The 24721-nt window shown below is 39.5% G+C and overlaps 4 protein-coding genes across 6 annotated transcripts; 3 read left to right on the top strand and 1 right to left on the bottom strand.

The window, feature by feature from the left end:
* Window positions 1-1183: 1183 nt before the first annotated feature.
* On the top strand, window positions 1184-2681 carry RB195_017414 (uncharacterized protein; the record flags this gene model as incomplete). The annotated part of the gene is made up of 3 exons (XM_013441200.2): window positions 1184-1252; window positions 1711-1926; window positions 2553-2681. 3 exons carry the CDS (start codon window positions 1184-1186, stop codon window positions 2679-2681), a joined length of 414 nt encoding a protein of 137 aa, XP_013296654.2.
* Window positions 2682-4640: 1959 nt separating this feature from the next.
* Window positions 4641-6070, bottom strand: RB195_017413 (uncharacterized protein; the record flags this gene model as incomplete). Of its 2 annotated transcripts, XM_064184406.1 has the most annotated exons (3): window positions 4641-4687; window positions 5841-5974; window positions 6048-6070. In XM_064184406.1, 3 exons carry the CDS (start codon window positions 6068-6070, stop codon window positions 4641-4643), a joined length of 204 nt encoding a protein of 67 aa, XP_064040287.1. The 2 variants fall into 2 exon arrangements, with proteins under 2 accessions (XP_064040287.1, XP_064040288.1); XM_064184407.1 differs by lacking the exon at window positions 4641-4687 and having other exon boundaries at window positions 5707-5974.
* A 1008-nt stretch (window positions 6071-7078) lies between these two features.
* RB195_017412 (uncharacterized protein) lies at window positions 7079-8084 on the top strand (the record flags this gene model as incomplete). The annotated part of the gene is made up of 5 exons (XM_064184405.1): window positions 7079-7152; window positions 7570-7666; window positions 7830-7893; window positions 7964-8029; window positions 8080-8084. The coding sequence occupies 5 exons, from the start codon at window positions 7079-7081 to the stop codon at window positions 8082-8084; spliced, it is 306 nt and encodes a 101-aa protein (XP_064040286.1).
* Window positions 8085-20771: 12687 nt separating this feature from the next.
* RB195_017411 (uncharacterized protein) lies at window positions 20772-24343 on the top strand (the record flags this gene model as incomplete). Of its 2 annotated transcripts, XM_064184403.1 has the most annotated exons (7): window positions 20772-20842; window positions 21013-21097; window positions 21162-21242; window positions 21303-21419; window positions 23481-23631; window positions 23700-23821; window positions 24218-24343. In XM_064184403.1, 7 exons carry the CDS (start codon window positions 20772-20774, stop codon window positions 24341-24343), a joined length of 753 nt encoding a protein of 250 aa, XP_064040284.1. The 2 variants fall into 2 exon arrangements, with proteins under 2 accessions (XP_064040284.1, XP_064040285.1); XM_064184404.1 differs by lacking the exons at window positions 20772-20842; window positions 24218-24343 and adding an exon at window positions 24167-24178 and having other exon boundaries at window positions 21026-21097.
* Window positions 24344-24721: the final 378 nt, after the last annotated feature.

The raw sequence follows: 24721 nt of genomic DNA, 5'->3' as shown, positions 1-24721 counted from the left end.
TATAAACCTGTCAACACCATCACCATCAATGGATTAGAAATCTTCACACATACGATACCGACGACCTATGCGGATCCAATTATACGACCTCCAAACGGTACAATAAGACACATCACGTGAATCTGGACCCTAGTGAAATATTCACGTGTTTGCCACGTGCATGCATCATCGCACCCAGATCTTTGTCATATCGGTGCAATTATACTTATCATTGCAATTATGTAGTATGTTAGCGGTGCTGACTATCAGATAAAGTTATTTTATGAGGCCGACTTATGGGTTCAAGAAATGATCCGCAGCATGATTAGGTAATACGACTTCTTTTTGAGGTTAAATTTTTAGCAATCGCAGTTAGTAATCAAAACGACTCGTGGAGAACAGTGTACGGGTTTTGTGGACAACTGGTCCTCACCAACTTTTTGAGGTCGAGAAGATAGATCAGTATAATTCGCGAAAGTCTCCTGATAACACACTTTTCTGGAGGATCTTAACCAGACTGGGAGTAAAAATAAGGAAATCCAGGAAGATCCGGTTTGAACGCAAAGATTATGGCTTGGTAGCGAGATAAACGGAGAGGAGTTCAAAAGTAACAAACAACCGTTGCCGTTTGATGCAGAATCAACTACCTCGGTTGATCGCACGTGAATGAATTCGACCTGATCGCTGTGTTGAGAGGTAGAGGGCATTTTGGATTCGTAGTGCATAGGGGAAGAAGTGTTAATTATTCTCGTTAAGTGTGGATCGAATCCAGAAAAGAGGAACATGTGAAGACCATCACTAACCAGCAATCGCGCTTTCAACGTCTGTACATACTAGTCATTGCTGTGGCGTGAAATCCAGCTAGTAAGCGTCGATCTTCAAAAATCGCAGTTTAAGTTCACATAGTAGCGATGATCACTGTTCCTCTACGTGTCTGACGCGATTGCGTTCTTTGGACTGCCAATCGGTACGCATTCGCACCCCTCGTCGCATCTCACTCACCGCTCCGCGTAAACCACGCCCCGTTGCAGCCAAGGGGTTGGGCCAGCGTATAAAAGCGGGCGAAAGCGTCCGCACCGCTCGGTTCGACGCCGTCAAACACGTGAATCGTCTGTGTTCTGCACGTGTATTTGATCTACTTATTTCACCCCTCGTGGTCCACATTTTTGTGCAACGGAATACGCGTGACAAGCAGACGATTGAAATGCTTGAACTCTCGTCCGCAACCGCTTGTTTGGAAATGGAAGCTTCGACGAGCCGAACGAAAACCGAGGTAATTATTTGCTCAACTAGTCAATTCTATAGCAATCAGCAGAGAAATTTGCGCCGTGTAGATTAATAAGACGTCAAAATTGCTTCGATCTGCGCTGACCATCTCAAGAATATCCGGCAGCCGGAGCGCGATCAATAGGGATGCAACGCGGCGATCCCCACGGTTCTCATGGAAACTGCCCCTCTAGCGCTTTTCTCAACGAGGAAGTCTTGCATGTTTACCGGATTCAGCTGTATTGACGTGCTTGTTTACTTCCTAACGTGTTCAACGTCCGTTTGCGGAGCAATGGGCGTCTTTTGTGGGCGGACTTACTTTTTGCATAATTCGGGACAACCAAACAAGAAACACAATATAAAGCTTGGTCCGCTCCGCTCACTCGACACTCATTTCTTCACAATCTGATTGTATTTCTATCCAACATTCTTAACTTGCATGTAATCTCACACATCTACTTTCAGATTGCGAAAGCTGACATGACACAAATTGTGGCGTTAGCAGTGATCAGTCGACTTCACGATTGGTGCATCCAACTGTTCTGGATCACTGTATTCTGTGTGATGGGATGCTGCGGTGACGAGAAGTCGCGAACATCCATCTGGCAACTTCACGAACAACAACAACAACATCAACAGTTGTCACGAAAGCGTACGAGTATTGCGGAGATTGAAATGAAGGTTGGTGTCATCTTCATCTTATTGTTCGCCTATTGATTATTTTCTTGTGTAGTGTTTATTCTATAAGCGATGACGGCAGAAACTAGTTATGAGTTACCTACTAGCGCTGCACACCGACCGTCGTTATCTTATGGAAAGACCAATTTCTGCAAGTTACAACTGGCAAAAAATGACCGATGCAGAATGATCGCTGCACCGTCGATGGTGTTGAGGGTGTAAGAATGTGGTGGTTTTCTTCAACCCGTTGATGTTTCTAGTTGGGGTATTGTTCAAGGGAATTAAAAGTTTCGCGGGATTAAGTACTTTCTATGGATCTTATGTGATAATGCAGTACACTTGAACCGATGCTATTTTTAAAGTCTTTGATAATATATGAAAATATCACTTAATCAATAAAGAAATAAGTATATGTTTCGATAAATATATGTTTGGGAAAGAGATGTGTTTTCACTGGCTTTGTAATTTTCACCGAAGAAAACGATCAGAATGGTGGTGGGAACATATATTCCTAGATGTCAGATTTTGCAGCAAATTGTTTCCACGAAATTTCCCTAGCTATGGGTTCCACTCTTATGTTTTCTTTTAGAAATTATCCAGAGCAAACAAACTGATTTTTACACTTTCAGTTTCTCCGTCACATCACCTCACCACTGCTTTCGAATTTGCGACCGGTGATGAAGTCGTCAAAGAAGCGTCCCGCTTCACGACCGCCTTCTCCACAACTTTTCGACATTCTAGAAGAATCCGAAGATTGAAACGCTTCTCTATGAAGGATTTTTTCTCTCATTAACTTTCACGAGATTTGGTATCTTGATACCAGTCGGTTTTCTAGGTACCATTTTTGATGACGATATGTTGTCTCTGCCCAAACTGTTACGAGTACGACACAGGCCTTATCGTGAGGCTGTGTTGATTTTAATATTGTTTTCCTTTAATTATTTATTTGATTCGTTGTGTATATTGTTGAGTGATATGTGTTTTACAAATATGATTCTGGTCTATTCTGTGAATAGTCATCAGAATCGCAGCCTGGCATTCATGCATGCATCAGGCCTTTTTCGAATAAACTTCTATCAGTATGTGGTTGTTTTCTGTACACATTAATACTAGCTGTGTTGATCTGGTCTTGATCTTGATTGCCTCAAGTATATACGGAGTGGGTCAGGCGCGTGTAGGTTTCGTTTCAAGGTTAATCAACCTTCGTGAAGGTGTTCAATTTTAATATCTGGAAATCGCTTACAAGGATCTTATTCCAAGTGATAATGAAGCGGTGGTGGAACCTTTAGCTGTCAATTTCAGTTTACTTGGTGTGAAGGATGTTTGCATTATATTTTTGAAGCTTTTTCAATTCCCAGCTTCAAATCGCCGCATTCTGCGCTCCGTACTTCCCAGTTTTCGACTCTGTGCTTGCAAACATTCGTTTTTAGAAGGTAGCGCCAGCGGTTTAGTGTAGATTAGAAAGGGTTATAAGGGTTCGGACCCACGATGACATTTGTTGTTTCTCAAAATGAAGTTGGAACTGTTGTTGTTGGATCGTTCACACAGCAAATACGTTACGTTTGCCCCGCACTAATTATTCCCTGAGAAGGAGATGATGTGGAAGAAGAACTAGACTTGAGAAGATTTGAGTGGAGGTCAACATGGATCAGCGATGAATGCTTCAACCTTTTGCTTTGAAGACTTGCTGGTGGTTTCGCGTCTTTCCTTGAGGATATTTATGGCTACATTATATATTCCTGTGACAGAATATACTTTATCGGGTTGATTATCGACTCCGATAAAAACCGTGACGAGTTTCATTGAGTTTTCCAGTCATAGTTGGCGAAATTGCAATAGTCAAGAAACAACCTAGGCCCAAAAGATCCCCAGTGTAGTTCCTCCTCTCCTGCTACCGTTGACCTACATCTGTCCTCATTAGTGCTCGACGGACAGGTTCAACGAGTTGCAGTGGAACCACCACAGCACTTTCAGATATATAATTCATCATAGTGAGGTACTGAGTTTAAGCTGTCCCGGAAGAACATCACAGCTATTACAATCATAACAGCTGCCTGTGTAACCTGTTAGCTCGAATATTAGTCAGATAAAAGAGATTTTAAAAACAATACTCTCGTAAAAAGTTGTGTAGTAAAAGTAGTGAAAGCAAAGAAGTTGTAGACAAAAAAAGACTACTGAGAACATTTCTTCAAAAATTTGTTCCTTCTTTTCATATCCTTGTTTATCTATCCCAATACCTCTCGATCTTGATTCAGGTTTCAGTTGAGCATTGTACAATATTTCACAATTTTACTGAAAAATTGAAGGTTTCACTGTTACGGGGCAATTTCTTTGCATTCACATCGTTTTTTGAGCAATGTTACGGATTTAGAATCAAGCTATTCAATTTCAACTTCGTTGTTCAAAGTTTCTTATTCTAAAAACGAGGACTCCCTTGACCACGCTCCTGCGCTCTGGATACATTAAGACCTTGTGACTTGGTCTTTTGTTGTTTTTAAGTTACCTTTTCATATGTTTACGTGGGCATTTCCACGTGGGCGCCTGTCACGACGCAGTTTATCAGCAATTTTCTTTTTTTTCATGCAGACACATTACCAGGCAACAAGTGATATGTCACATTGCTTAGAGGCAGCAAACCGATATGAGTGTTTCATGTGGTGCAGATATAGTACAAAAGAAAGATTCTCATCTCTTCAAGGAATTCTGTTCTGATGTGTTTATGTCATTGCTGGTGACATAAACACATCAGAACACATCAGAACGCCTGCAGAAGTACATATGAGATTAATGAACACATCTTCATTGTTCATTAATCTCATATGTACTTCTGCAGGCGTTTGTGCGCGTCTGATTCTGCAGAATAATTAGTTGTTTGCAGACAAAGTGTCAGGAAATTGACCGTGTAGGAGTATTTGCTGGTCAATGTACAAATCGAGCTCTAGGTTACGAGTACGAGCGTGGCTACGCATAACTCCCTGTAATCATCCTGAAAAACAGCGCGAAAAACGGTCTTAGTTCCTACGACATGTGATGCGTCCTGCGAGCGATGTACAATCAATCATGTTTCCTCAGTAGCATATTCAAGTAAAACCAATGATTAGACTGCTGAAGGAACGAGAGGGATGGGGCGTTCTCAGATACCTCGTACTAGCTATAAGGCGGTTTTTTTTTTTCTCAAGAAGATTAGGGGGAATTGAGTGTACTCGTAATCGGGCGAGAAAGTAGTATGCGTAATCGGGCGCTCTTAACTCTGGAAGCTTTGTATTTCTTTTTTTTTCTCTTAGAAGCACTACCCTACCCTGTCATAGACCCTCTACCACTAATGTTCAGGTTTTAGGGCGCTGTGTAAGTTAGTTAGTTGCTCACTTCCAGAAATAAGAACGCAGTTTAGCGACCCCCTCCCAATTGCATCTTACTCCGTATTCATAATCTACAACCCGATTTCGGTATTGCCCCAAGAGACCACGACATCGTGAATTTCGTGGTATGCTGCCTCTAAGAGTAGGTCATCTGGAATGAATAGAAGAAGAAAACTGCTGATTGACAAGGTGAATTAGCGGTTCGATAACATTGTTGCACATGACCGCTGGGCAGAAATCGAGCACCGGTTTAACGTAATGGGGGAGTTCGCGGGGAAAGCTAGAGATGGGGTTGTATATTGCGGGATCGCATGGGTTCCGCTTATCTCTTCCTGACCGTTATAAGGAACGGCGTGGGAACCACTTTGGTTATTAAGAGGTATTCTTATTCTTTTGCGAGCACAGTTGTAAAGCTGATGTTGTATTAGTGAACATCCCAAAGTATAGCATCAAACGACAGTTGGTTCGTAGTAGACCCTACGAATGGCAGTGTGCATCGGAGTGCTACGTTGTTTGTACATTCGTTAAAACTGGAGATTGCACGAAGATCAGAGTAACCTGCCAGATAGACGTTACATACGCCTGATGTACAATGATATGTATATTGGAGAAATGCGAAGGATGCTGAGCCTGCGTACCAAAAAGCATTTGGCTGGTAAAGGGCCTTGAAACGCAACAACACCATTGGAGCTCTACAAGAATGAAAACATGATCTAAATGAGCTTGAAATAAAATGTGTCATATAAGTCCACGAGAAGGAAGTACCTGCTAGGAAAGCATGGCAGCATTCTGCATTTCCGTCAAGAATCCATCCGTGAATAATAAAAATGAGTGCTTATCAATTACCAATGACTATGCTGTTCGTAACACGTAACATAAGAGTTTCCCACATGCACCTCGTTAACACTATTCGGACACCAGCACATAAGGATACTGCACAGTGTGCAGATATCATTCTCCTTCGTGACAATCTGTAAGAATGCGGTGGTTCATCAGCCCTGCTAGTTGCTAAGACTGGTCGGTTTGTTTTGCTTTCTGTGTGATATACTTAGAACGATATCGAGGCTTAGCAAGGGGAAGGGAGGAGTTTGATGGGATATGCATAGCACCAAAGACCTCAAACCTTTCTCAGATCTTTGATAAAGATGAAGTAGTCGAAACGTCAGGCCATAATAAAAACTCATCAAAACCTCGTTGGTATAACAAGAAAACATAAATTACGAGGTACGTTAGAACGCTCCTCTATGCAGACCCCTCAGCCGCCTACTCATTGCTTTCACCTGAATAGGCTGGTAAGGAGACGTCACTGATCTTCGACCGATAGCACTTGGATGCGGGTCGCAACTGAAATCACCTTGAAAAACGTTGTCTTCCTCGCCGTTTTTTATGACGAGCGGAACCACCCCTGATCCCGCAATTTGCAACCCTATCTCAAGATTTTCCCGCGTATTCCTTCCCTACGTCAGGCTCGTGGTATGCGCAAGTGACAAATGGGTTTTCATTTGAGAAGCAGTTGAGAAGGCGACAGTTCATCAATCGACATGTGATTACTGGAAGTGAATAGTTGAGTCACTCGGAGGCCTAAAACCTAAGTATTCCTCTTAGAGGATCTACGATATGTAGGTTAAAGCTACTATGAAAAAAGGAAGACAGAGCGGAACTATTTTTGCTTTAGCTTTACCAAATCTTCCAAGCAAGCTTCCCAGAAGTCAATATCTGGGTTATAAAGTGAATTACTTCCGAAGAAAAAAAAAAGAACGTAAAATGGATTCCATAGCAATCAACGATTACCAAGCATGCATGCAACAATTTTCGCCTACAAATCTTCTATTTGTATTCGCAAGTTGGTGGCTATAAAGAAGGCTGTTGGGTAAGACTGTTCGGACTCGCCTATTTCGCGACTTCACGAGGATTTTCACAGCGGTGCAAAGTCGCTCCTTCCACAGCAATCCATGATCGGCAAGCAATTCGTCAAATTCTTTCTTGCCCCCATTATGCAAATGAAACGGTTAAACGAGGACGGTTTCGTTGTTCTACGGACGTTTTTGCGCCGGTTGTGCTCCATGGCCTTTTTCCTGCCCTGAATGCATTTCAGTACACGCTATTACAGTAGTAGCGCAGTAGGATTCCGTCAGGGTGGCCCCCAACTACACTTTACCCGAAACAAGAAGTAGACAATACTGTAATCAAGTATGCAGTCTGTGCAAGATGCGTCGTTTCAGGCAAGTAATGGTGCGCTATGCCCATAAACATAACAAAACGAAATAGACTATGAAGTCCGGTGCAGTCGCAAGTTAGACTATGAAGTCCGGCGCAATGAAGCTGGCGTTTGTGATCAAGGTGGAACCATCGCTATTTTTACTCGGACTGGAGCGATGAGGGATGTTAGTGAAGATCCTGCCTCGACCCCAACCACATCGGCGCGCTTTCAAAGCAGCACCGTACGCAACTGCACCAAACTTCACTTCGTTGTGTCGTCAACAATGTCATCGAAACACGCATTCACAAAAAATTCGCTCTTTTAAAATACTCTAATGCTTCATTGAGGTCCAAAACCGCCCCATCATTGATCGATCATTGCGGACGGACCAACAACGTCACTGTATTCCAGGTACGTATGGCTTCCAATCAACCCTTTTGGGACGCACCATTGCGTTCGGCTCCAATCCAGTATCTTGAAGGTTTGTGGGACCACATGACGCCTATGCAACGAGTTTCGAGGGTTTATCTTGCAAAAATGCATTTAGGTAGTGTTCTTATGATAGCAGACAATCTGGGACTAATTTATCGACTTCAGAATGATTAAGTGCTTGGTTGGCCTTGCGTAGCTCCGAACCATCAACAATGTAGACATTGTGGGGCCTCATAGTACGCTGTGGTAGGCGATTGTACTGTAAACGGGTTGTGTTTTACGTTTACAGTTTGTAGCGAGATGTACACCAGAAATCGATGTGAGAACTAGGTGAGAAGATGTATTGTATACTTTTTCAATGATAAACTTATCGATTGGTCAAAGTGTTCTACTCACTGCACTTACTTTTTTCTTGGCGGGATTGCCCCATCCTAAGGCGAAAGTCGCACGAGCCTATTTTTCATGAATTTTTCCGTTGACCAAACTCCTGCTAATAAAGAGTATATGATAGAATCAGGAGAATGGAGAAGATTATTGAGAGTACGCCACGAGCGAAAGTGGAAGACCTGAGGCCAACGAACTCAAACGATGTATTTTAAAAATGTACCTTTTCATCTCGTTTTTCTCTTTCGAAGATTTTGTTGATTTTTATCCGCTTCGTCACAGTCTTTGCGTTTGTGTGTCTGAATCGTTATTAAAAACAAAAACTTGCTTTGTAAAAGAAGGTCACCACTGCCACGTGACAGCGAGGACATTTGATGATTACTGCGAAGTAAAACCGATTGTGTTTACGATCTCTTAGTCAAGTAAACTAGTTTTCTGCAAGAAAAAAATCCTGTCTTTTATGGTTATGTATGTGAGATGTTTTTTGATTAGTCCTCACATAAACATTTGGAATTCGGTTCTTTTAAGAAGTTCATTAATTTCTCAAGAATACGTCTTTCTGTGCAAGAAGAAAGTATTTGCTGAGAGTTATTTACACAATGCATATGTTGTGTATTTAAAGGAAACGAGAATGACAGCTGAGCTCGTTCGTGCAGCTTCCATTAACTGACTTATGTTGTTTAGCGTCTATACCAACTGACTTGTTCGCTGATAGATAACCATGAGACGAGAGTGTTTTGGATGACGCAAATATAGTGCAAATTAAAGATTGAAGATTTCAACGAATTCTGCTGTGATATGTTTATGTTCTGGGTGGTACTGTTCATTGTTCAATGATCTTATAAGTTCTTCTGCAGACAATTCTTAGAAGAGAATTCATGGTCGAATATGTGCGAAAAGGTGAAGGGCGATTGGAGCAGAAAGAGCAAACTCGGAGTTGAGTCAAGCAGAAAAAGAGTGTGTGTTGTGGCGGATGCGTCGCGTCTATGCGGTTGAACGAGCTCGACTATCTTCGTGTTGCACCGTTGAAAGGAACCCATCAAGCACACACAGCGTGCGCGTATCAAAGCCCATAAGTTACCGATACAACGGCAATAGGGAGGGTCAATTCTAGAAAATCAATCAAAGTAAAAAATCACTCAAAGTCAAGTAGTAAGAGTAATAGAGAACTATATTTTGAAGGGGGATTTTGGAATCTGCCCAACTCTAGATGTACAAATTCATTCTAAAAGAAAAGTTCGACGACACCGTTAGGGCGCTACAAAAATGATAAGCATGATGGAAATGAGTTTGAAGTAAAATGTGCGATATTAGCGCACGAGAAAGAAATATCTGCTAGGAAGGCATTGGAAGCATTCTGGATTTCCGTCATTAATCCGTCCATGAATAACAAAAATGAGTGCTTATCAATTACCAATAACTTCTTGCCGTTCGTAGCACTCTGTGAGCTATAAGATTGCCCCACATGCAGTTCCTTAACGTTATCCAGACACCAATGCTTAAGGATACTGCACAGTGCATCGATCTCATTCGCCTTGGTGACGATCTTTAAGAACGCGGTGGTTTACCAGCCCTGCTAGTTGCTAAGACTGGTCAGTTTGTTTTGCTTTTGGAGTTCCTGTGTAATACACTTAGAACGATATCGAAGCTTAGCAAAGGGAAGGGAGGAGTTTGATGGGATATGCATAGTATCAAAGACCTCGAACCATTTTCAGACCTTTGAAAAAGACGATTTTGTCGAAACGTCAAGCCAATAAAAAGTTTCACCTAAACCTCGTTGGCAAAACAAGAAAACATTAAAAAGAAGTTATTTTTTAACGCACTCAGTGCCACGTTCAGGCCCAGAAAACGAAACTAATTTGGCCGAGGTTATTTTTCGTGGAGCAATGGAAACAAAATTAAAAATCGTCTTCAAACAGATTTGTGCAGACAGTCGTGATCTTCAAACTCATTCCTTCTTTGCTCGTTTTCCGTTATGAAGATCTAATTCTGCGGAACTACAGTATTGTTTTCAAATACTGTTTAGCTCATTGAAAACACAACACTGACACTTATTTCTATCTCTAAATGTAGAGAAAAATCCCGTGAATCCCGAATTCTCTCCGTTCAATGGCTCTGCGAACCTTCTCGACCACACTAAATCTGCATCAATACAGATTGAAGACGTCCTTTATGCCGTCTATCGTTACCCTCTGCTCATTATTTTCTACCTGTTCAAATGAATACGAATTAAATGCATGGAATAATAATTTCAGCCAATCGTTTTTTTTGCGAAAGGCAAAAACAAAAGAAGGATTTGTTAGGATTTTACCATTGCCTCTTTTTTTTTAAGCTGTCAAGACTAACACTTATGTGTATTTTGTTGTTAATATCTCTCATCACACTGTCCATATCAATGTTTCCAGTCCCACATGAAGTGGGGAACTACCTTCATTTCTTTTTCTGTAGAGAATCGACCGAAAATCATCAAAATGCGATTTGCGTCTTAGCAGTGACGGTTATCAGTGGGCGAGTTGTTTTTGCGGGGCTCGGTCGGTCGAAGGTCAATCAGCACCTGCAAAATGAACGTGGTACTTAATATCTTCAAGAACTGGGGATTGAGCCGAAAAAGAGATCACATGATGAAGTTCATATCCAGCACAAACAGCTACGAAACTACCGTTCCACTAGTGTATTTATGCTTGTTTTAACAACTAGGTCGGGGAAATACTAGATTTTTTTTTAGATTTAGGACTTCTATTAGTTGTAAGAATTTTTCGAAGATTCCAACGAAATTATTCGTGTATTATTGGTGTAGGTTCTTTTGCAGTTCCAAATCTCCAATGAAACACCACACTCGCTGAAGCAAGAAACTGAAACTGAACCGTCTAGTCACATCAATTACCTAGCGAACCGATCGTAAATAACTCGAACACAAACAGCGACACTGGCTTGTGCATTCCTTGCACAGGTTTGGGAAGTTTTAATGGGAATTTGACAACACGTGTACTCAAAAGTTTCTGTCTTCGAAATCTACCTAAAAAAAATATGCCAGTTTTTTATTCGCTTTTATTCCACGATTTATGCTGGGTGATCGCGATACGTTCTGCGCAGTGCGCGCCCACTTCCGCTTCTACTCGATTCCCTTTGCTCTGCTTTGACCGAAAGCACATTGGGTACGTCTGAGTAAACACAGCTTCTGAAACCTACGTAATTTGCAGTGTAGCTGCGCCTGGCTACGCCCACGACTGCAGCAACTGACATATTTGCCTCACGTAATAAAGAGTAGTAAACACAAAGAAATCCCCACCAGATTTTTCTTGTGCCTCAGTAATTTCGACTCAACGCGTGAATAGTTTTGTAGCTAGAATTCAAACTTCCTTCATTAAGGCGTCAAAGCAATAAAACGTCATACTAGGCTGAGGCTAAAAAAAGATGACTGGGAGATTTCACCAACGAACAAATTTATTCTGCAATATCGCGTGAGCGGTTGGATTCGGAGCGATGCGATAGACAGCTGCGAGCCTGTCGTTGCATCCGGGGAATTTGGCCGGACTTTACCGTAAGCGAGATGAGAAGAATTTGCAGTTATTACTACTACTCTATTATTCGATGTTATCCTAAACGACTTTGTGGATACTTGAACGTGAACCACCGATGCTACTCCTCGATACATATTCGCAAGTGAGTTAACCCTGAATAAGGTAGTACTACGTTTAGCACCAGATCTCAGGGGGTCATGATTGGTAACAAATTCCTTTTCAGATTCTACCAGAAACGGAGTAATGGAGATGAAAAGTTACCCATTTAATGAATTTTCCAAAAAGAAAAAAACAAGAACAAAAAGAAAACAATAGAAACATAACATCCGAAAATGTCAGGCTTTCAAGACAGGTGTGCGTTTACGTACTTTTCCATGAATCCAAGATCACGCTTCCGTAGTCTACGTAATAATTCAACAAAGCTACTCAGATTGGAATTCGTAATTTTGCAATGAAAGTTATTTGTACAAAAAAGAGGCAAGAAAGAAATATTTTAAATCTGTTGCGCAAGGTGCCGTCAAAACGACCTGACCGGTGCAGTTGCGCAGGCGACTGCGTTCAAAGCTGCACGTTTGAGCTAGCGGTTGCGATCGACTCGAACTGCTGCAATGACTGACGTAGTTAGGGTCCCACCTCGATCTCAACCGTTAACTCCACCGTGTCGCTTAGCGCAGTCGTTTACGCAACTGCATCGATGTTAAGATCGTTTTCAACCTATTGTTCCGTCCCAGTTAAAAATTCCCAGGATGAGGTTTTCTTACGTAGTTGCTGTCTGTAGGAGTTTTTAGATGGAAAACATGAGAAGAAGAGATTTGAAGGAACATAACTTGACGTAGTATTTAATTGTTATTAGTCATGAGCAGATTTTTGTTTTTATGTGCTGGACCAGTTGACTACGCAACATTTTGCTTTGCATTTTGCAACATCAACTATTCACAAGTTGCTGGTCATTTTCGTAGATTTGTAATGCATGTAAGGAATTCGCCTACGCTAGCGTTTTGTTATCATCGCGAACTCTTTTTATCATATCAACTTATCTTTTTCAACGAAACTCCAGAAGTAATCTGCGATCCATGCTGACTCTTCCAGTCGCCGACGAACGGCCAGACACACAGATTTACGGCGGGGTCACACCCCTACCACTATCGCATCGAACAAAGTTTACCGAGGCGATAGTATTTTTCTCAGTGTAATTGACAGCGAAAAGCACATTTCTGCCAGTAATTTAGTTGTTCAATGTGAAACAAATTCTTTTTTTTTACTATTTCTGAGGGTAGATCAATGAATGTTTGTAAGAATACGACACGTATACGAATACGAATACGCAGTAATACGAAGAACACACGACCCGTACGGTCGTAGAAATAAATCGTGGGAATGTTAACACGTCGAGGAGATAAATTTCAAAAACTATCTACAAAACCATGTTTAGAACTAACCAGAATGCAAACCATTTAATCACTGTCATCTAAGCAGTTGACGCACAAGGCCTGTGCAAATAATACTCATTGATTGAGGATCGATAGATAACTGTTTTCAATCTGCTTCAGTTTCGCATAATATCATTTTTCTAGTAGAGGCGTTAATTGCACAACTTCTTTACAACACTACCTCAATAATATTATTAATAACCAGCCTGAACGTCCAGCCAAAGTCGGACTTCAGGCTAGTTTTGGTGTTCGTTTCGCTCGCCTTCACCGATCAATAAGAAATTACAAAAATAACAGTAGCGACATTTTTTGAAAAATTATAATTGCTTTTTTCTATCAACGCTTTCTTCAACTTTTTTTTACCCGAAAATTTAAGCATATTTTAGATTGATATTTTTTGAAAGATTTTTTGGTTTTTCCCTAAACGCTCAGTTCTACATTTGGGGAGTAATCCAGTTTAATTTTACATCCATGCTTCTCTCAAACCTCCACAACTTGGAAACATTATTCGAAGCATGAGTCTCCTCCGTTTTCAACTATTAGCACAGAATGATTTGCTAACATGGAATGGATATCACTATCGTAGTGATAAAAATAACGTTCTACGTCAGATCGCGTAAACTGTTGCCCACTATGTATTGTATTTGATCAGCCGTTCGCACGCCAGTTTCCCCTTCTTGAAGAAAGGATGTTAGCAGCATGAGGAGATACGCCGGGAAATAGATATGCGAAAGAACCATAGAAATCAATTCTACCGCCTTGGAGCTCCCGCGCACAAATCCGACGCAGTGGAACCCGTCTCTTCCTACTCTATAGCTTTCCGGCACCGGCGCACCATTTCAGGCCGGTGGGATCCGTCCTACCCCACTTTACAGCTATCTGGCTCCGGGGCACGAATTCGACGCCGTAGTACCCGTTTCACCCAATTTTACCGCGTTGGGGATCCAGCGCACCAAACCGACGCCACACGTGACAAAATACGCCCGTCATTATATATCATGATAGTTTGCAAATCTGGAAGTATACATTAATATAAACTTTTATTTACCCTCACTAACATATAAGAGAAACTAACTTGCCTGATCAAAGCCACCATATACAGCGCCATAACTCTGGACAATGGTGAAAAGGTAGAGTGCTCGCCTATCAAATGCATGGCGATGGTTCAGCATTTCGATAAATTGGCACCAGACTTGTCTGGGAGGATAAAAACACTGACATGATCACCGGCTGGTCCCCACAAGTCGGTGTATTTCAGCACTCCTTTTTTTCCAAAACCTCAAGCCTCAACTATCACTAATTGCAGGTAAACGCGTTGGTTCATCCCTAATGGATTGATGCGCCAGAGACTATTTAGTTGTAACAATAATAGCAATGACGATAATAATAATAATAATAATAATAATAATAATAATAATAATAATAATAATAATAATAATAATAATAATAATAATAATAATAATAATAATAATAATAATAATAATAATAATAACAATAATAATAATAATAATAATAACAATAATAATAATAATAATAATAATAATAATAATAATAATAATAATAATAATAATAATAATAATAATAATAATAATAATAATAATAATAATAATAATAATAATAATAATAATAATAATAATAATAATAATAATAATAATAATAATAATAATAATAATAATAATAATAATAATAATAATAATAATAATAATAATAATAATAATAATAATAATAATAATAATAATAATAATAATAATAATAATAATAATAATAATAATAATAATAATAATAATAATAATAATAATAATAATAATAATAATAATAATAATAATAATAATAATAATAATAATAATAATAATAATAATAATAATAATAATAATAATAATAATAATAATAATAATAATAATCATGATATATAATAACGAGCTCAGTCCGTGTGTGTTTGTTTGTTTGTTTGTTTGTTTGTCTGTGTGTGTGACGAAATTCGAAAAAGGGGGGGGACGGGTCCACCCGGCGTCGGATTGGTGCGCTGTGGTCAGATAGCTATAAAATGGGTTGCGACGGGTCCTGCGGTGTCGCCCCTGCACGCCGGCGCCAGATACCTATGGAAGGGGGTGCGACCGGTCCAACGGCGTCAGATTGGCGCGCCGGCGCCAGATACCTATGGAAGGGGGTGCGACCGGTCCAACGGCGTCAGATTGGCGCGCCGGCGCCAGATACCTATGGAAGGGGGTGCGACGGGTCCAACGGCGTCAGATTGGTGAGCCGGCACGAGATAGCTATAATATGGGGTGCGACGGGTTCACCGGCGCCGGATTGGTGCGCCAGCGCCAGATACCTATAGAAGGGGGTGCGACGGGTCCACCAGCGTCAGTGGACCCGGTCATTGTTGCGCAATAAATTAGTGTGTATGACGCAAAAGATAAATGGTTGCAGCCGCTTCATAGCCTTGACCACTGGGCGCTTTGCTCTTCACCTTTATGACTCCTCCGCGTGCCTATTTCCTTCTTCGTTCGCCTCAATTTTGTAGCATGCCGCTCTCAGAAAGTGGAAACACGCATGCAAACGGTTGCTTAAATAGTAGCGAGATGTTTATGTGATCTGACGTGGAACGTTATCATTATCAGTAGAATGATGTCTTTCACGTCGTTATCAATCTGTGATAACTATCGGGGGAAATCAGGAGGAATATCTATACTTCGAGTTATGCTTTCAAATTGTATCTATATTATCCTGGCATCGAAGGAGTGTTTGTAGCTGATGGTCGAATATTCTCCAAATGTAGAATTGACGCGTTTAGAAGGAAAACTCCGTAATCTTTCGCCTTAATTTGTAATATAAAGAAGAGAAGGAAAGCGTTGTTAAAAAAAAAACACAGATCTAATTTTACAGAAAACACCACTGCTATTAACTTTCATTGATCAGTAAAGGGGAGCGAAGCTAAAACCATCAAAAGTCTGAAGTCCGGCTTTAGCCGCACATTCAGACTGGTAATAGTAATAACAGCGGCACCGTTTAGCTAGTAGTTGGGTTTGAGGTGAGACCATCGCAAGCTGTAACGGTGAGCAGTGCCAGTAAGGGTCTCCATTCAATCCCAACCGCTACGAGGCACCGCACCGCTTCGAGCGCCACCGCTTACGCAACTGCATCGAGCTTGATGTCGTTTTGAGCTTACTTTATCTACATAAATTTGAGGAGTGGGAAATAATTCAATATGATTCAATAACGATTGATTGGCGGCAATGATCCAGGAGATATTATTTTATTGCGCACATATCACTAGGTCACATTGATGTCAAGTAAATTAACACCTACTTTTAGATGTAATCTAATGGACATTGATTTTGTTTTCATGCGTTCGCACAGAGAGGTTTCGGAGTCTACATTTTCCCACTAGGGACTTTACCGGTTTAATGAGATCCATTCCAAGGTTACAACGGAAAAACTGTATGTTTCGAAAATAGCAAAGTTATATAAACAAGTTATTATGCAACATAACAGAAAACGAGTTTTGATCTCGAAGAATGGAACAACATCGCATGGGTCGCTGGGGACATCTAAGCTTTTTTTGGAAATCAGCATAAAACAATTTATTGGACTGTTGGTCGTTTTAAACGCGAAGAACCACGAAAAAAAGCTTATTCTGAATTAGAGGCATCACCCCAGGAATCCGGGGTGGTGCGGTTTTCAAGTGGGCTATGTCTATGCGGGGTCGTAGATTATGCGAGGGAGGGCGATCCCGTCCATTTCTTCCTAATTGCCGTAAAAACGGCTAGGAAGGTGCGGTCTCGAGCGGTCTGGGACGCTATTTTTTTTACGAGTTCGATTGAAGTGCACCAGCCTTGTGCACGCGCCGCATCTTTCGGGCTGTTTTTTACGACAATTAGGAAGAAATGGACGGAATCATAACCCACCCGAAGCCTGCACCACCCCAAATTCGTAGGGTGATGCCTTTAATGGAGAGTTCAATCATTTTGGGACTGGGACATTTGTATCTGACCAAATTCGGCCGAAATGCTTAGCCACCGGCATTGATTGATCGATAGGCGTAGGCTGAAGCAGAAAGATTTCTATGGACTCGCACAGAGAAACTTTGGAGTATTGTTCCTCGATGAATTAGTACTTGTCCTAGATGGACACATAAACATATGGATGTGTGCAGTTGATGTACCCATTGGTTGCTCCAGGACAGCTTGGTTTTTTTTGTGATCTGATGGACATTGTATTTAACTGTTCAGAAGTTTCGCGAAAAGAAAAGAAAAGGACAGATTTTTGGGCACAGTCTTGTTTTTCAGCGAATTAGTATGAAATTGCTTAATTTCTTACAACGGCATTTTTAAGTTTTGTATTTTTACGTCAGTAAGTTCCAAGAGGAAACCCCAACATAAATGTATTGATGAAATAATTGAAATTCATCGAAACAAATGTAAAACAATGGACAATAAAATTTTCCATGACATTCACAACATAACGAAATTTTTAAAATTTGTCGCATTGTTTCCTTCTTACTTGTGAATCACATAAGATTGATTTCAGTTTGAAAAATGAAAGGTATTTGTTTTCCTAGTGATTCCCGTCAGTCATAATATAGTTGGATCAAAACGACATGAAGCACGGTGCCGTTGCGTACGCAGGTGCGCTGGAAGCGGCGCGGTGGAGCTACCGGCTGGAATCGACGGGTGCGCTAGTGAGGGTCCCTATACCATCCCAACCGAGCGCAGCCTCTTACGCAACTGCACTGTGCTTCTTGTCGTTTTGACCTGACAGTAACTAGCAAAGTGTCTGAAGTTACTAATTCTGCTTGGGAAGCATCAAGGCGCTCAGCTTCAATTCACAATCGTTTGATGTTTGTGGACGCGTGTAAGACTTATACAACGACTTGCGGTTTGCCACTTGGTGTACCAAGTCAACGTAGAAGCTTTATGTTCTCGGACAAGTCTCAAACCAACGTATCGACTCGGAGTGATGAAAAGCTTGGTTGACCCAAGCCGTTTTCGAAGACGAACATTTCATCACGCTATACTGGTCCTTATTTGCTGTATGTATGTATGTATGTATGTATGTATGTATGTATGTATGTATGTATGTATGTATGTATGTATGTATGTATGTATGTATGTAAGTATGTATGTATGTATGTATGTATGTATGTATGTATGTATGTATGTATGTATGTATGTATGTATGTATGTATGTATGTATGTATGTATGTATGTATGTATGTATGTATGTATGTATGTATGTATGTATGTATGTATGTATGTATGTATGTATGTATGTATGTATGTATGTATGTATGTATGTATGTATGTATGTATGTATGTATGTATGTATGTATGTATGTATGTATGTATGTATGTATGTATGTATGTATGTATGTATGTATGTATGTATGTATGTATGTATGTATGTATGTATGTATGTATGTATGTATGTATGTATGTATGTATGTATGTATGTATGTATGTATGTATGTATGTATGTATGTATGTATGTATGTATGTATGTATGTATGTATGTATGTATGTATGTATGTATGTATGTATGTATGTATGTATGTATGTATGTATGTATGTATGTATGTATGTATGTATGTATGTATGTATGTATGTATGTATGTATGTATGTATGTATGTATGTATGTATGTATGTATGTATGTATGTATGTATGTATGTATGTATGTATGTATGTATGTATGTATGTATGTATGTATGTATGTATGTATGTATGTATGTATGTATGTATGTATGTATGTATGTATGTATGTATGTATGTATGTATGTATGTATGTATGTATGTATGTATGTATGTATGTATGTATGTATGTATGTATGTATGTATGTATGTATGTAAGTATGTATGTATGTATGTATGTATGTATGTATGTATGTATGTATGTATGTATGTATGTATGTATGTATGTATGTATGTATGTATGTATGTATGTATGTATGTATGTATGTATGTATGTATGTATGTATGTATGTATGTATGTATGTATGTATGTATGTATGTATGTATGTATGTATGTATGTATGTATGTATGTATGTATGTATGTATGTATGTATGTATGTATGTATGTATGTATGTATGTATGTATGTATGTATGTATGTATGTATGTATGTATGTATGTATGTATGTATGTATGTATGTATGTATGTATGTATGTATGTATGTATGTATGTATGTATGTATGTATGTATGTATGTATGTATGTATGTATGTATGTATGTATGTATGTATGTATGTATGTATGTATGTATGTATGTATGTATGTATGTATGTATGTATGTATGTATGTATGTATGTATGTATGTATGTATGTATGTATGTATGTATGTATGTATGTATGTATGTATGTATGTATGTATGTATGTATGTATGTATGTATGTATGTATGTATGTATGTATGTATGTATGTATGTATGTATGTATGTATGTATGTATGTATGTATGTATGTATGTATGTATGTATGTATGTATGTATGTATGTATGTATGTATGTATGTATGTATGTATGTATGTATGTATGTATGTATGTATGTATGTATGTATGTATGTATGTATGTATGTATGTATGTATGTATGTATGTATGTATGTATGTATGTATGTATGTATGTATGTATGTATGTATGTATGTATGTATGTATGTATGTATGTATGTATGTATGTATGTATGTATGTATGTATGTATGTATGTATGTATGTATGTATGTATGTATGTATGTATGTATGTATGTATGTATGTATGTATGTATGTATGTATGTATGTATGTATGTATGTATGTATGTATGTATGTATGTATGTATGTATGTATGTATGTATGTATGTATGTATGTATGTATGTATGTATGTATGTATGTATGTATGTATGTATGTATGTATGTATGTATGTATGTATGTATGTATGTATGTATGTATGTATGTATGTATGTATGTATGTATGTATGTATGTATGTATGTATGTATGTATGTATGTATGTATGTATGTATGTATGTATGTATGTATGTATGTATGTATGTATGTATGTATGTATGTATGTATGTATGTATGTATGTATGTATGTATGTATGTATGTATGTATGTATGTATGTATGTATGTATGTAAGTATGTATGTATGTATGTATGTATGTATGTATGTATGTATGTATGTATGTATGTATGTATGTATGTGTGTGTATGTATGTACGTACGTACGTACGTACGTACGTATGTAGTTTATCGAATATTGTCCATTATATCCACACCTAATTATAGATATAGAAATTCCAAAGATATTTCCAAGAAGGAGAAAGAATAACATCCACATCGTTATACACACAACAAGTCGTCGAAAAGTCTGGAAAGCTCCTCAGTCAGAAGCGAGAGTCGTCTGTGTATCTTGCAGAGTGATCCATAGAAAGAAATTGAGAATTGGCTTGTGGAACTTGATGATTTTTTTGATCCCGCACAGTAAATCTGTCTGCGCGTCTCGAATTCCGTCAATGACTACCGTTTCTCTGATTTTCGTTCGTTTCTTTCATGTTTGATCAGTGGATTATCGTTCCGGTACGGCGAGCCGACGCTGACGGTCCGATTGTCCACCTGACGCGGTTGCTGATGACCCATTGCAGCTAACATCGTAGCATTTTCTGCCTATGACTAATTACATCTATCTATCCTGACCAGTACTCGACTACAGTACACGTCCGAAAACCTCTTGTATATCTATAACAATTTTACGGCTATTGAATATCTTTTTTCTTTGATGAATTTGTTACAGAAATGGTCTAGCTATGAATATTCCTCTTGATACCGAGCTATATGAAAAGACGTACACATGTTGCTGTGGTGCAGTGCGCATCAAGGTAAGCCAGTCTTGGCTTCAGCGCCATCGATTTATTGATTTTCTGCGTATCCATTCTCTTGCAGAATGGTGCCTACGGGGTTGCTATATTCTACGCGATGATTATTCTTTCTAACTTGGGAATTCGTCTGTACAAATCGAATGAGGTGCACAGTTGACTTTTTTTCATGTTGAAGTTTAAAATAACTAACATCTAAGCTGCTCAGGTTCAATGGAACTGGCAACTTCTATTTCTCGTCTCTGATACCGTGGCCGTTCTTTGTCTCGTGTACGGACTAGCGAGAGAGCAAGCGGCTTTTCTACAACCATTTACTATCATAAGCGTGAGTTACTAAGTATGTTTACCTGATAATCTTAACACATTAGTCAACTGGCGTTAATCAATCCGCTTGGGATGCGCCCTCACGTTTACTTCAATTCAGAATCGCTTGAAGTTTACGGACGTACAACTGGCCTCTATAATGAGTTGTGGTGGCTAGCCGATGTGTCAAGTCAGTGGTTTTATCCTCCCAGACAAGTCTGGTACCAATTTATCGACCCTGGACTGATGAAAGCCTTGGTGAGCACTAGGGTGGATTTGAACCTCCGATCGATCGTGCAGGAAGCGGAACCTCTAACCGCTACACCACACCCGCCCGGGATAATATTGTCCACTCTCAATTTTATGAGGCGGGTGTAGCGCAGTCGGTAAGGTTGCGGTTAACGTTCCGCTTCCTGCACGATCGATTGGTGGTTTAAATCCACGCTAGTGCTCACCAAGGCTTTCATCACTCCAGGGTCGATAAATTGTCACCAGGCTTGTCTGCGAGTATAAATACACTGACTTGACACATCAGCTAGCCACCCCAAGTCATTGTATAGGCCAGTTACACGTTCCTAAACCCCAAACGATTCTGAATTGAAGTGGCTGTGGGGGCGCATCCCAAGCGCCGATTGACGTCAGAAACTTTATCCTTTATTAGTCAACTATTTACACTTTTGTTCCATCAAAGGTGTGGGTTCAACGTATGAACGTGGTAGTTCTCATTTAGTGTCTTTCATAACTGAATAATACTTCGTGTGTGAATGATTGAAAAAGAAGATAGATTTGTTTGTGCCAGATTCTTCTGGAACTCATGCGGCTTTCTCGGCGTTGTCTTGAATTTTGGCTTGTCTTTTTCGTTCCGATCCTATTATAAACCGTAGTAACCGTAACCACTCTCCAATTATTTGCTGATCTGATCGTTTTTCAAAACGGCTTCTGGATTTCTATGTAATTCTCTGAAACTTGCACGCAGAGATTGATGGAGGTGCTGGTAACGAGGGTGCTGTCTGTTTGTACTGTAAGGTTTTTCCTTTGCTAAGTAATACAGATGAACTTCTAGAGCAAAATAAAAATGTCCCCTCATACAGAAGGGTGGAGTGCTAGTTAAAGCTTTGGCTTACTTTCACATTGTCAATGATTTTTAGTATTTATTATTTGGCGTCGCAGTGAGATTATTCCTGCCCTACATATAGAGTGATCTTACTGTATAGAAAAATCGGGAGCAGATAATACCTGACGTGGCACATGTATTAGATAGTCCTTTAAGTTGATTTCATGGTCTTTTTTCGTAAGTTTATTCTTTATCCAACGATGAAGATATTCCAATCAACAATATGGTCAGCTGAATAGTCAAAAATCTTTGTCCAACAAAGTTATAGGTTGTTGAACCTTTTGGCCGAAGACTAATGCTGTTGTGAATTTAAAAAAAGAAAAAAGTGAGAAAAAAAGAAACATCTAGGACAACTTAATACTGCCGTATATTGGATAAAAATAGTTATCTATTATATGATAGTATTGCAGAATTCTGTCCTTCTGGAATTGATAGTGTAGTGAAGCTTTGGACACACGTAATGGATCATGATTTTCACTTGTTGGTTGATATCTATGAACAATGAGATTTTAATTGTTTGAAAAAAAGTGTGAAATCTGGTGCAAAACGTTCGTATTAACCTAATATATAGTTGCCAATACTAATAGCGGTTACATCCGTGATCAGCACCCTGAATACGCCTTACGTGCAAATAATTCGAGAGACGTAGTCCGAAGCACATTTTTGAGATTGATTTCATCATGCGGAATAGTTGATATGTTGATTTGATATGCTGATGAAATGATTTTCACAAGCACTTTGAAAAACCAGTCCCCAAGTTTTCAAAAAAAATCTCTTTTTCTTTCTGAGTCTGAAAGTATTGGTAAACTTTAACAGCTCTTCAAATTCTAACGATGTATATATAAATGTTAAAAATATCCGTTACGTTCAGCTCTTCAAATGTTGAGTCGAAACAGAAGAGCACCGCTTCCCTACACGTCCTCCTTTCTTTTCATAGTCCTCAAAATAGTAACTACGGATTTGTTACAGATCGTGACGGTTAGCTTATGCGTCCTACTGACTGCTTTTTATGTGTCGGCCGTCTACGATCCAACTTCTTACGCCGGAGAACAAATTGAGATTCTACTTGCCGGAAAAGTGAAATCAATCTCTGAGCACTTTAACACCACAACACGAAGAGGTCTTGCTCCTGATATTCCATCCATGACTACTTAACAGATTGTTTTTTTCAACTGTAAAATGTTCCAGTCATAACGTTGGTGGCGCTGATTGGTGCAATGGTCTACGGCTTTACAGTGATCATCCATAGTTGGCTTATGGTCATAGTTGTACGTTGCGCGCAGTGCTTCCGCGAGGAAAAATCGATAAAGGTTGGTTTTTTAAAGGCAGCATACCACGAATCTGAGGTGGTGCGGATTTCAGGTGGAGTATTCGTATACGGCATAGTAGATTATGGAGAGGGGAGGGGTGATTCCGTCCATTTCTTCCTAATTGCCGTAAAAAACGGCCCGGAAGATGCGGCGCGCGCACAAGGCTGGCGCGCTCCAATCGAACTCCTTGTGGAAAATGGTGCGCCGGAATGCTCTTCGAAACGAACGAAGAAGCCGTATCTTCCGGGCCGTTTTCTACGGCAACTAGGAAGAAATGGATGGAATCATCCTTCTCTCAATAATCTACGTCATAGCAGTTTACAGATATAATGGTTCTTTTTACAGATAAAACTTTGAGAATTGATGTTTGACAAGAATTCTGGTCGAATCTTATAGGATCTCATGCCTGGTAACCTTTTTCAAACATGTAGAAGAATGGTTTTTATGTGCTTGAAATACGATAAGTTTCCTGATTTTCCATGCAAAATGGCTACGGTTTTCTCCGGAATTTATTTCGAATAAATAATAGATTTTTGTTGGATTTTCGATTTTATAGCTCGACAACATATTTTCATAGTCTGAGATTATAGAAGCAACCTCTGAGATTTTTGTAAACTTCCAATTCTATCTAGTTTTTTTTTTCTACAAAAAAGTCGGAAGATTGAAAGATCCAGCTTTGGAGTCCGGGAGTTCCACACATTCTTCATTTGCGGCCTGTATGTCATCACAATTATGGAGCATTGTATAACAATACATGTAGTACGTGATTCACGTGTCAGTGGATTTGAACGATCTGAACGAAAGATTTCACTTTCTGCAGTGTGCGTAATCTGAAACCTCTACTGCTACAGTTATCTCGCATCTAGCCATTCCGTATCCTGAAGCAATTATCCGCATACA

This window comes from Necator americanus, chromosome II (genome assembly GCF_031761385.1).
Source record: "Necator americanus strain Aroian chromosome II, whole genome shotgun sequence".
In the NCBI taxonomy this organism is placed as follows: Eukaryota; Metazoa; Nematoda; class Chromadorea; order Rhabditida; family Ancylostomatidae; genus Necator; species Necator americanus.
Note: the sequence above shows the minus strand (reverse complement) of the source record. Positions and strands in the feature narration are given on the sequence as shown.